The sequence below is a fragment of the Suricata suricatta genome, chromosome 10, assembly GCF_006229205.1.
Source record: "Suricata suricatta isolate VVHF042 chromosome 10, meerkat_22Aug2017_6uvM2_HiC, whole genome shotgun sequence".
Lineage (NCBI taxonomy): Eukaryota > Metazoa > Chordata > Mammalia > Carnivora > Herpestidae > Suricata > Suricata suricatta.
The window spans coordinates 78,467,813-78,480,753 of NC_043709.1; the positions used below are offsets into that span (position 1 = coordinate 78,467,813).

The 12,941-nt window shown below is 39.9% G+C and overlaps 1 protein-coding gene across 4 annotated transcripts in view; it reads left to right on the plus strand.

The window, feature by feature from the left end:
* PTHLH (parathyroid hormone like hormone) overlaps window positions 1-11,822 on the plus strand; it is a 13,898-nt gene extending 2,076 nt beyond the window's left edge. Inside the window, exons 2-5 of one of the 4 annotated variants that reach the window (XM_029954561.1) lie at window positions 65-323; window positions 824-946; window positions 6,547-6,969; window positions 11,347-11,822. In XM_029954561.1, coding sequence (XP_029810421.1) covers window positions 846-946; window positions 6,547-6,969; window positions 11,347-11,356 — 534 coding nt within the window. In that variant the 5' untranslated portion in view covers window positions 65-323; window positions 824-845 and the 3' untranslated portion in view covers window positions 11,357-11,822. Of the gene's footprint in view, window positions 1-40; window positions 324-386; window positions 670-823; window positions 947-6,546; window positions 6,970-11,346 lie in introns of those variants that run through there. The other 3 variants (XM_029954560.1, XM_029954563.1, XM_029954562.1) reach the window with 3 other exon arrangements.
* The last annotated feature ends 1,119 nt before the right edge of the window (window positions 11,823-12,941 follow it).

Sequence of the window (12,941 nt, forward strand, 5' to 3'; positions counted from 1 at the left end):
CTCGCTCGCCCCGCGCGCGTTCCAAGGGCGCCACCTCTTTGCGACCAGCTCACTTCTCCGGCAGGTTTGCCCGCGAGCGTGTGAACATTCCTCTGCTAGGCTTTCAACTCGCCTCCAACCTGCGCCGCCCGGCCAGCATGCCTCCCCGCCCGTGAAGCGGGGCCGCCGCTGCCCTGCCGCTGGGGCCGCCGCCTCCCCTCCGCGCCGCTGTTAACCCGCCCTCGTTGCCACCTGGCCCTCCTGATCGACGACACGCGCACTTGAAACTTGTTCTCAGGGTGTGTGGAATCAACTTTCCGGAAGCAACCAGCCCACCAGAGGAGGTAGACAGACAGCTATGTATATATACGTGGGTCTCTACAAGTGGCTCGGGAACAAGACGGCCTGGTTCGCAAAGACGCTGACTTCAGAGGGGGAAACTTTCTTCTCTTTTTAGGAAGGGGTTAGCTCTGCTCCACGAACCTAGGAGAACTGCCGGCCAGATTAATTATTGATAGGGAAGACGTGTAAACACGCTGCGCATCATTGATGCATATATAAAACCATTTCATTGTGGTTATGATTTCAGAGGAACGTCTCTGATTTTTTGTTGTTGTTTTTCCCTTTTGGTGCCTTTTTGCCTGTGTGGTTTTGGAAAAAGCACGGTTGCAGTAGCTGGTTTTTAAATAAGTAAGTGCCGAGAGGCTTCAGAGAAAGTTTTTTTCTTTTTCTTTGCAAATTGGGAGATGCCCTTGGTGTTGAAGAAGCTAAAACGGGGAGTTGGTAGTACGGGGAGATGGAGATTCCGGACTGACACTTCGGGCCCCTTTCCGCTCTGTTGCAGGTCCCCCGGGCGAGAGGATACGATGCTGCGGAGGCTGGTTCAGCAGTGGAGCGTCGCGGTGTTCCTGCTGAGCTACTCGGTGCCCTCCTGCGGGCGCTCGGTGGAGGAGCTCGGCCGCCGGCTGTAAGTGCCCCGTCCTCCTCTGGGCGCCGGGTGCGGGCTGGGAAGGCCGGTGGGAGAGGCCACCAGGCTGGGGCGCTGCCGAGGGCTCGCAGCGGTCACAGATGCTTCTTGCCCGAGTTAAAAAGCAGGGAGATCCGGCTACCTGCCCGGGGCTGAGACCGTGTCCTTAAAACCCCAGCGGGAGAACTGGTTGAACCTCAAGGGGATACAGTCAAGAGACAGATTTTAGGAGTTTTCATAAGAGGGAGAGCAGAATCTCCTTTCGACAAAGATCATCTGCCTCTAGTGAAGAAAAAAAAAAAGTGTATACTTTCAGGACCTGGGAAGGTTTGAAACCCGAGGGTTACAGGAGACAGATGACTAGGGAAGGAGCTGGGGGAGCCAGGGTACACATGTCTGTGTGCGCTTGATTTACATACTGAATGTGGGTGGCAGTTTGTGCGTGCAATGCAAAAGTCTTACATCTAACTTTATTATGAATGACATAATTTTAAGCATATAAAATGGACCACATTACATAATGAAGGCATATTATATAATAAAGTAGTAACAACTTTGCAATGGCACAACTCCAACGTTAGTATTGATACAGTTCAGGAACGCTGGTGTACTTGACTCCAAAATGAATATTAGGTGTGGAAACTTATTTTTTCTTGGAATTATTGCTAACAGCTCTTTAATCTGGAGTCAAATATTTGCATTGTAGACTGAAAACCTGTATTTTGGCATTCTCATCTGGTGGTTCTTTTAAGGATGATTTTGACTTTAACATAATCATACATCCAAACACACCAGAGAAATATTACCATGTTGTATGACTGAAAAGTTGGAAGAACAGTAAAGTAACACTATCTTAACAATCTGTTGGACCTAGCAGCACATTAATGTGTATAAGACCACGTTTGGGTGATCTTGAAGCTGGAGACTCAGTATTCAGGATGGGAAAACCATAAAGTTTCAGAACTGAGAGGAGTTTGCCTCTGGAGAAGGAATTAAGGAGCTTTTACACTAACAATAAAAATAGCAATATCCAATATTTACAATCAAGTTCATGGTGCTTCCTTGTAAATTCCCAACGGTGTACAAAAAGGCAACTGTTTTATATGTGCCCTTGGTCTATTACTATTAGAGCAGAAAATCCCTAAATGAAATTACTTTAGACATGTCTGAACCTTGGCACTAAAATGAAAATCTATTACGAATCTCCTAAGGCAAATTGTGTAGAACATTGTACTAAAGATAAAGCTGTATTGTATTCTTCAAATCAATGTTTTGCTGATGTATTTCTGAAAATTGTCTTTAGACTTTTTGCTCCTTTTGAGACTTGTATGAAATTATTTAAAGTTCATATATTAATATAGATGAAGAGTGAATTTTTAAAAGCATGCTTAAATACTGGCCAAGAAATATGGTCTTGGAACAGAGCCAATTTTTTCTTTAAAGTTGCTTTAGAAATACCTGTTTTCTCTTTTGAGAAACAGTAAATGGACCATGATTAAATCCACAGTTATGACACAGAAACAGCACTAAGTTGTCCTAAAGGCTATTTTTAACTCTTTCTTTGTTGCACCTTGCAAAATACACATCAGAAACCATTTGCCAGCCAGAGACTCTGTTATAGTTTTGTTTGTGGGTGAAATATAATATTGTAGTTAAACACTCACACTCAGCAGATGGTTATAAAACTGCCACAAAACATTCTTATAGTTAATGGCTAATAGATCATCATATGACAGCCATGGTTTTTCATGAAGGCTGAAATCATCAGTAGATGAAGATGTTTCATCAAATTATTACAGCCAAATGGAGGAAAAAAAAAAAACCCAAGTCATTGTTTTTGCATTGATGCCAAATAACAGTAAATTTTGTGTGCTAGACAAAACATTAGTCTACTATTACACTAAATCAACCTAATTTCTTGAACGAAATGTTAACATATAATCAAATTGTATTACTCCCCAATTACTCTTCACACCAAATATTAAGGAAACTCCTTTAACTATTTTTTCTAAGGAGGGACTAACTTCTGGAGGGGGGGGTGGGGGGGCCCTACTGCAACAATAGCACTTCCTGAGCCATGCAAAGGAAGCAATTATAAGTTGTCATAGTCCACAAGATTTTAATTATTGGGACTGGAGTATGAATAAATTGAAAGTTGGAAAGTGAGGCCTAGAGATATTCTTGTCCAGATGAACATGGCTCTGGGCAGGTAGCAACCTTTGTGTCCAAGTTAGACAGGGAATCCCAGCAAATTCAGAAACCTAAAACATAATTGGCTGATTTGCTTGGGAGCCAGACTGGGTCTATTCCATTTAATGAAAAGCATAGCTTTTGACTGAGTCATTTGGGCTGGAAGGCATTTGTGGTGAGTCATCCTCACTCTAAGGCCCGGACCCTGCCTCCTGCCTGTACCACAGAACTTTTCTTCTCAAACCCAGACTCCTTCCTGAGAAGCTGAGCATCAGCACAAGCACATGCTGCTGCTTCTGTGTTGGGAGAGGCAATCCTATCGCTCCCTTTACTCCCTGTGTTCTTCGACAGCTCCTTGGACATTTACTCTTCTCTGAAAACTCCCAAGAGTGATTTGTCTTTAAAGCAGAAGAGCTATATTTTGGCTTAATTTAGAGTTATCCGTGAGAAGCATTTCACCCATATTTCTGCAATCATTTTTACAATAATCAAAGGAGACCATAAACATACCACGTTAGGTGTATAATAAATGTCATGCACACCACTGAGCTGTGGAATATGTGTGGAGGCACAGAGTAATGGGCTATTATTGAGGCCATATTTGCCACTTGAGTATCTCAGAATTATCTAAATTGAAAGCCTCCTTAATGTGGACTCATTGCTCCCCACCTATGTGTATCTAGTGTGCACACGCTAGTCATTCACCCTTGTGTCAGTTCATGTCTTGCTTTGAAAATTAATAGATCTTATTCCTTGTTGATGATAAAGATACTGTTATATTCCTGATCCTCTAGCGCAGTTGCCCAATCAGAAATTCATTCTTGACAATATTTTAAATGCAGAAATCTTTGAACTGTTAATTGTGTTAACTGCATTTCAGATTTAGCGCTTAAGAAAATCTGTGTTTTCTCAGTTTATGTTAACAAGTCCTCCAAAGAGGCAGAAAGAAGCTTTGTAAATCACAAGAGATAGACTATTTTAAACTGGACAAAGTTGTGCCGTCTTTGTAGGCTTTTTATAAAACAGAAGGATAGAATGGTCACCCCTTTTCTCATGAGAACCATCCTGGGAAAGTGCAGTGCTTGGGGTAAGAAGGCACTGTGACTCACAGTTGACAGGCTGGCCAAGATGACAGGCATACGTGCCAGGCAGAGGGGGCATACGCAGTGGTGGCCTGATTAGAACAGACCAACCACTAAAAGTGTTGGCTTTGAGTTAAGCTAGAACGGGCAGTATTATACATTTGGAGAGTAATAATACAGATGCGGTGGTTATCTGCCAGGAACTGAGAAAGAATGAAAAGCCCCCATACTATAAAAGATCACTCATTAAGACTTCTTTTAATGTGACATTTTGTTATAAGATACTTATTAAACTGCAATACTTATGAAATATGCAGTTAAATCAGTGCCATTCTTTAAAAATGTTATTAGAGAGTATAAATGTATTGCACCCAAACCTCAAATTTGTATATTATTAAAAGTTTCCAGAATGCTGACTGTGACCATAAAGTAAGTGAATTTTAATCTAGTCACATGTAGCACCTTCAAAAAGGAAGAGAGGCTCCTTCATGCCTCATTTAAACCAGGCTCCTGTTAAATTCCTTTCCATTAAGTCATGTCTTTTTTGAACAAGCTGCATGGCTTAAAGTCGGTCCACACTCTAAAATACTAAAAGGAAGCTGGTATCCTGGCTTTAAGGTCTAGAGAAATAATGCCTGTATTTTCGTGTCTTACTCTTCTTTGACTCATAGTAGAACTAGGAAATCTCTCATTCCCCCCATGAAAATCCAAACCCTAGAGATCCTAGTTCTTCATTTTGGTGATGAAAATGGACTTGTTGGGACAGTAAGGCTGATCTTCAAGGAAGCTGATAAATTGCTGTCCATTTGCCCTTCATCATGGTTCCCACCACAGGCCTTTTTATTCCCTGCCCTTTGCTTCTTGTTTCAACATACACTTCTGCTTCCATAGATGAAAGGATTGAGGTAGTTGAAAAGCCATTTTTGGTTTCAAAATCAGAGGACTTGGTTTTTGGACTCCTGGTTCTGTCTCTTCTTAGTTTGAGGGCAAGGGCAAATCATTAGTCTCTCTGAATCTCAACTTCCCCATCTATGAAATGAAGCAATGTTATTTTTATTTGTCACATTTCTCTGAGTTGAAGAAGTTGTGTCAGAGAGGTAAGAATACACGGGATATCACCCTGTGAAGTACCCTTAGACACTTGTAAATGAACCACTTTGACGAGCTCTACAGCGGTAGAAATTGGAGTAAGGGGAGGTCGAGTTGAAGCAGGCATGATAAGACTGATTAATGTATGTGATCCCTACATATAATCATTAATATATGGACAGGATAATACAAGAATATATGGATGGACAATTTAAGCAAGAGTCAGGATGCCATCAAATGATGGAAAATTAGTTTACTCTTTTCCACTATATTTTCATTAGAGTGTTGTTTAAACAGAAAAATTACTTCATATTTGATCCTAGAGATATTTTTTAAGACAAGGAGACTATGTAGAAAAGTGATTTTTTTTTATTAGGTACTAGGGATAATACCCTCTGAAATTCTAAATTGAAACAACAAAAACTCAATGCGTGGAAGAAATAGAATGATCTTAAACACAAAGAACCCCATTTTAAAGATCCCATCTATTACTCTACAGAAAAATATGCATTCTCTCTCTGACACTTGGCTTTCAAATACAGGTTCTTGGTCGCCTATAATCTACTGTTATGTTAAAATTCAGTCTCTTAGGTCGTTATGTAGACAGGCTTTCCTGCTCATTCCATCTTCAGCCTTTGTTTGCCTTTGTTCTTACAGCTTGCTGGTCTTTGAGAGTCAATATTATTATTTTCCTAATAGGGGCGCAGTGTGTGTGTGTGTGTGTGTGTGTGTGTGTGTGTGAGCACTTGTGTGCATGCATGCATGTCTGGGTGAGTACTCAAGTAAATTCAGCCTCCTTTTCAATTTTAGGCTAGGACTTCTGGATTTATTTTCCCAACACAAGTCTGAAAAACCTGAAAAGAATCTCAGTGGTTTCTATCCATTGCTGAGAATAACTGAATCATAATGTTTTAACTTGAGAAGAACATAAAACTCTCTGAATCTGACCCCTTCCTTTTATATGAGAGAGGCCAATGAGGCCAGAGAATGTTCATGTTCTCACCAAAGTCACAGACCTAGAGAGCGGCATAAATGGGATCTGGGGCTGCAGCCTCCTAGCTACCCACACTTCCCTTCCCATTCTGCTCTTTTTCTGCTCCACAAGCTTCTGCACTTCCAGCTCATGCTCTGTATGGGACCAAATAGAAAACTAAAGGGCTTTCCTCTTGTCTTTGAGGTCTATATCAACAAACTAAAATTGCATTATTTTCTTCCTCTCCTGCTATTTTTTCCTTACAGCAAAAGAGCTGTGTCGGAGCATCAGCTCCTTCATGACAAAGGGAAATCTATCCAAGACTTACGGCGACGGTACTTCCTTCACCACCTGATTGCAGAAATCCACACAGCTGAGATCAGAGCTACCTCAGAGGTCTCCCCCAACTCCAAGCCTGCTCCCAACACAAAGAACCACCCCGTCCGATTTGGGTCTGACGATGAGGGCAGATACCTAACTCAGGAAACCAACAAGGTGGAGACATACAAAGAGCAGCCGATGAAGACACCCGGCAAGAAAAAGAAAGGCAAACCTGGAAAACGCAAGGAGCAGGAAAAAAAGAAACGGCGAACTCGGTCTGCCTGGCTAAACTCTGGCGTGGCTGGGAGTGGGCTAGAAGGGGACCACCCGTGTGACATCTCTGCGACATCGCTGGAGCTCAATTTACGGTAAATGGCTTCTGTGCTCCATAGCCTTCCCTCGGTGTTGTCTGCTGGGGTGTTAGCATCCCATCCGGTGTGGCTTGGGACAAACCTAGAAGGTCCTCCCTTTCTGTCCTTCTATCACTTTCTCCACAATTTCAAAGCTTATGAAAGCAAGATGGCTCAGAATATTGTCTGCCTTCAAGTAGTGTTTTCCCACACGCCCAATACACACCAAGATTACATAACCCATTTCTCTCCTCCACCATCACACCCCAACACCAATCCTTTCCTCCTCTACTAAAGAATTTCTTTTTTGAGTCAGGCTTCAGAAGCTAGGGGCCACCTTCATCATTTACTGGAGGAGTGTATTTATTCTCCTACTCTCACACCTTGGCAAACTTTCTTGATCGTTTTCCATTTCTTACTTTTTTTTTTCACTTCACGGGCAAACACAGAAGCCTTTGATATGACCTACAAACACTACAGAATAATACTGTACCATAGACAATTCTGATTCGGTCACATTTTTCATTTCATTACATTTACTTGACCTTTAAATTTATATTTAAATAAATGTTAAAAATTTAAACACATACTCTGAATTTATTTAATTAAATTTAACTCTGGTTTCTACCAGCTCAAGAAAAAAGTCATGATTTCTGAACATTTTTATATGTTGACTTGGGAAGGACATGTATCTATTTACCCACTGGCAAGTTGAAATCATTTTCTAGGGTATTGCGGTAGGAATAATAAAACTTCACATGTACATGGCTTGTTCATCCTTGGCTCATAGATGCAGGTGGTAATGGCATTCACTGACTTTGGGGTAAAATACCTTAAGTTCAAATCTTGGGTCTGAATTTATTAAAGTTCACAACCTTGGGCAAATTACATGGTCTTTCTAAGACTCATTTTTCTCTTATGTGAAATGAAGATAATAACTTTAACAATCTCGTAGGGTTAGCTGAAGACTAAATGAGATCACATGGGTTTAAATGCTTGTCTTAGTAAACAATAAAGTGCAACTTGTTGTTTTAGCGCTTTTAGATCTAGCGCTGATTGCTTATCTGGATATGTGTGTTTCTGTGAGGTGAAAAAGTAGCAGATATTAACCTCATTTTATAAACTACAAAACCAAGGCATTCCATGGCTGAAGGACCTGAATAGTCCTAAGAACTGGGGTAGGTAATCCTCAGAACCAGATTTATTTCCCCATTTCTGGATCTTTAGGCCAGGACTATGTTAGTGCCGCCTCTTGATTCAGGTGTTTCCACTAACAGGCTCTTTTTTGTCTTTTTACTTTTCAGCACAACTCTTCTATGGGGTTGGAGAGAAAGGGGAAGCCATACAAGGCTGTGTCATATGCAACTAATGATCTCATTAACTAGAGTCCCTTGTTACTTCCCCAGGCCTTTCCTCTTACTCGCAGAGATGGGATTACAGCGTGAGGTTTCAGAGAGGAGTGTGGACGTCCTTACCATCACTTCTCTGAGTTAGGTTGGCAAAACTCATCATTAATAACAAATGATAGTTCTATCACACAAATAGTACTGCCTCGGGAATTAATGAATAATGACACTAAAGAACCTTTAGCAGAGTGAATGGCCTATTCTGCAACTATCTAATGGATCTATGATGGGTAACAAACCCTATGAATCTTGCTCAAAGTACGTGTTTAATGTATTTTAAGAGGATCCTTATATTTATAACTAATGCCAGAAGCCATTTTTACCATTGTCTTACTCTGTGCGTGTGTACATGTATGTATTAGAGTTATAAAAACAAAAGTATAAGTACTTTTTTATGGATTTCATTTATTTAACATTTGAAGTATCTGGGAATTTAATGAAATTCAGCACTCAGCAATTCTTATGCCCAAAGCCAGCCCTCTGATAAAGGAGACTAGTAAAAATTAGGCAGCGGCCTAATCAAATCCAGACCTAGGACTGAATGAAGGAGCATGTTTCTGCTTCTCCTTTCTGTCCCCGGGTGTGAGGGACAGTCACGGAAAGCACTGTTTGCTTGGCAGCCGGATGTTGGCAGCCTCCCAGTGCGGCCCAGCCGAGGTGCAGGGAAGGTTGGGGAGATTTAGGAGTGTACTGGTGAGAATGTATGGGGCCGTGCAGATGTTCTAATCCAAATAGAATCCTTTCAGAATAACTATTTTAAAGTTTTATAAGCAACCAACCTTTTATGAGTGTCCTCTCTTTAGTCTCTTTGCATGATTAGACGATGGCCCGAGAGGGCCGATGAAATGGCAAAGCACAGACTTTATTATAATATATGTAGGATTTCTTAAGAGAAACTACTGAACTAAAACTGTCTGGCTCCTTGCACAGGAACCAGTGGGAAATACATAGTTTAAATGTTGGAAATCACATTTTGGAATTTTTGATGTTGCAAATGAGATGTCCAGATATAATAGGACTCATTTAATTGAGCCCATATAATTTGCTTTGATAAATAGTGACTTAGAAACAATACAAAAGCTTTTAAATATTCAAAAAACTCTAAAGCATTGTCATACACACACACACACACACACACACACACACACTAAACATATGTGTATACTTGCAGGTCATGTTTTATGTTTTACTTGGCTATTCCAATATGTGCTTTTATAGCAAGCAAACTGGATGGCCAAGCAGAAATATAATCAAAAGATCTTTTCTTTAGTCCTTTATTAAATAATTGTTTAATGTTTATTTTAGAGAGAGAGAGAGTGCACATGAGTAGGGGGGGCAGAGAGAGAGAGAGAGAGAGATTGAGAGAGGGACAGAATCTGGAGCAGGCTGCAGGCTCTGAGTTGTCAGCACAGAACCCAACATGGGGCTTGAACTTACAAACCATGAGGTCATGACCTGAGCCAAAGTTGGATGCCTAACTGATTGAGCCACCCAGGTTCCCCTCCTCAGTCCTTTTATGTATTCCTTTTCTCTTTCTTTCCTTCTGAGAACATAATTGTTCAAAACATTTTTCATTCATTCCTTGCTTGTGTTATTCTTAAGTTCAATTCACTAGATGCTGTTCAGTATGAAAACATTTTAAAAGTGGTACAACACACAAGTTATTGAGTTTAACAGTCACCTTTTAGATTTTATTCATAACATACATTCACATTCACCCACTCTTTAAAATTTAATCTTAAATTAGTTTCTCTATGATTAGGAGCTATTTTATCATTCCAGTCAAAAACTACTGGTGGAGAGGTCAAATTTTTAAGATATTTAAACACTCTAAATGCTCAGCTTGCTTTTCTTTAAGCTGCATGTAGAGTTCCTAACTTGTTAAGAATTGGCTCTTCTGTGGGTCTCACCCCCATCTAGGTTTGCCATGTATAACTCTGCCCACACTCTGGCTGTTAATGCAATGGCACAGCCAATCGAATTCAATTCTATAGTTGTTTCTTTAGAAACCACTATGTATTTAATGAAATAGACTACACAAAGAGAAGAGAAAGGGAGAGAGAAAAGCAGAGAAAATGCTGCTAGTCTGTCTTAAAGTACCGTGACTACAGTGTTTTAGAAGGGGTTAAAAAAGGTGTCAATTCCAAGTAGTAATTTATTCTGAGCAATAAACATAGTGAGCTGAAATATTGCTATTTTATACTTTTAAATCAACTGATTCGTATTCTCTAATTTAAGTTAGGCTTTCTTGATTTCTAATTGTAGATCAATCCTAAAAACCGGAAGAGTGAGAGACAATTCTTAGTTTGACTTCACAAACTAAACTCCAAAAATAGTTTCATTTATTAGTGTTTAAGGACAGCTAAAGAAATGACCGATAACATGAAACCATCAACCAAACATACTGTTTAATTACACATCCTTCCAACATTTACTTTAAATCACACACTTTACTCTAACAGCCATTATCTTAGCAAATGATTGGCCAAATGGAAATCTGAACAGAATAAGCAACATTTGGATCACCCACGGCAGGCAGCACTGGGGAATAAACTTCTAGCAAGATGTATCTGATGATGGATTGCACAACCTAGCCTTATTTCCAAACCCTCCAATGTGTCCCTTCTCTTCCCAAACTTGGCAGTTGGCAGCTTTAGGAAATTCTTCCAGGGTCACCTTTTTCAGAGAGAATATAGAGTTAGAAATGCCACCCCTTTCTCTTTCTGTGCTATGTTGACCATTGGATTGTATGCAAGACCCTGTCTGTAGCAAAGGTACCTACAGGTATTTGGGAATGAGTATTTGGGAATATTCATAAGAAATCCCTGGAGTCTTTTTGATTGGGATTCTATGGTCTATGGCCATACCACCCTGAATGCACCCGATCTCATCTGATTGTGACTCTATGTTTCTTTATTTTTTATGCCTTTTCATTTGCCAAGGAGAATTAACCATTTTCTCCTCTTCTTTCCCTTCCTTCTCTTTTCAGGAGGCATTGAAATCTTTAGCAAAGACCTTCAGAGGACGTATTACAGGATTCTGTAATAATGAACATATGGAAAGTATTAGAAATATTTATTGTCTGTAAATATTGTAAATGCATTGGAATAAAACTGTCTTCCCCATTGCTCTATGAAACTGCACATTGGTCATTGTGAATATTTTTTTGCCAAGGCTAATCCAATTATTATTATCACATTTACCATAATTTATTTTGTCAACTGATGTATTTATTTTGTAAATGTATCTTGGTGCTGCTGAATTTCTATATTTTTTGTAACATAATGCACTTTAGATATACATATCAAGTATGTTGATAAATGACACAATAAAGTGTCTCTATTTTGTGGTTGATTTTAATAATGCCTAAATATAATTATCCAAACTGATTTTTCTCTGTGCATGTAAAAATAGCAGTATTTTAAATTTGTAAAGAATGTCTAATAAAATATAATCTAAATTACATCATGAGTCAGGAGGTGAATTATGTATACCCTTTAAGATTTCTACTAGAAGGAACATGATGTAATTTTTTAACTGAATTGAATGTGGTCTTATGTATAATATGTTTATATTGGTACATATTCCAATATTTTCACATTAGCTTTTAGTTTAAAAACCACCTAAAATGTATTTTGCCCAGTGTTTAAGTTCAATTCAACAGCACAGCTGAACGGCCTCGACATCCTTTTATGAAATACGTCCAATTTGAAGTGAAGACAGGAGAGGGCAGAAAAAAAGCAGAGAGAAGTCAGGAGAAAAGATTAAAAATTACTCTCTGAAACTTAGTCCAGAGAGTCAGCCAGAACTGGAAAAAAGGGAGGCAGATCAGGAACTTTAAGGCCAGGGGTAATTTTCACCAATGTTAAGTTTAATTTGAAAGTGCTTGCTCTTACTGGTAACAACAACAAGCAGAAAAGAGCTACTTGAGAATTCTAGCAGAGAAAGGGAAAGGGACCAAGGTCTGGAGACATGTGACAACCAAAAAATTCCTTCACAGAGAAGACTGCTTTTCTTTTGTACGCCTCACAGTCCTGGGAGCTTTGGTCACCAACAGCACATTATTATGCCATATGCAATCCCTTTCCACTGTGAATATCATCCGACTTTTCCGACCTCTATGTGCAGATGAAAACAAACACCTTTCCTTCTATGGATTTTTTCTTTTTTTTTTTTTTAATTTTTAATGTTTATTTTGAGAGACAGACAGAGAGGGAGTGAGGGAGGGTAGACAGAGAGGGAGACACAGAATCCAAAGCAGATACCAGGCTCTGAGCTGTCAGGACAGAGCCCGACACGGGGCTCGAACCCACAAACTGCGAGATCAAGACCTGAGAGGAAGTCATGTACTCAACCGACTGAGCTACCCAGGTGCCCCTGGAATTTTTTAACTGTCTGTAGCTTAGAACATATCAATAAAAACAACACAACAAGTCTATGAATCAAGCAAGCACATATTTAGGAAGTATTCTGTTTATGTTCCCAATCCTGTGAGATATCTATTAGATGTTTGGGAGATGCAAACAAGAAAGAAAATGCTGTAACAACCATCAAAACTCTCCCAGTCTAGTGGGTACATTATAC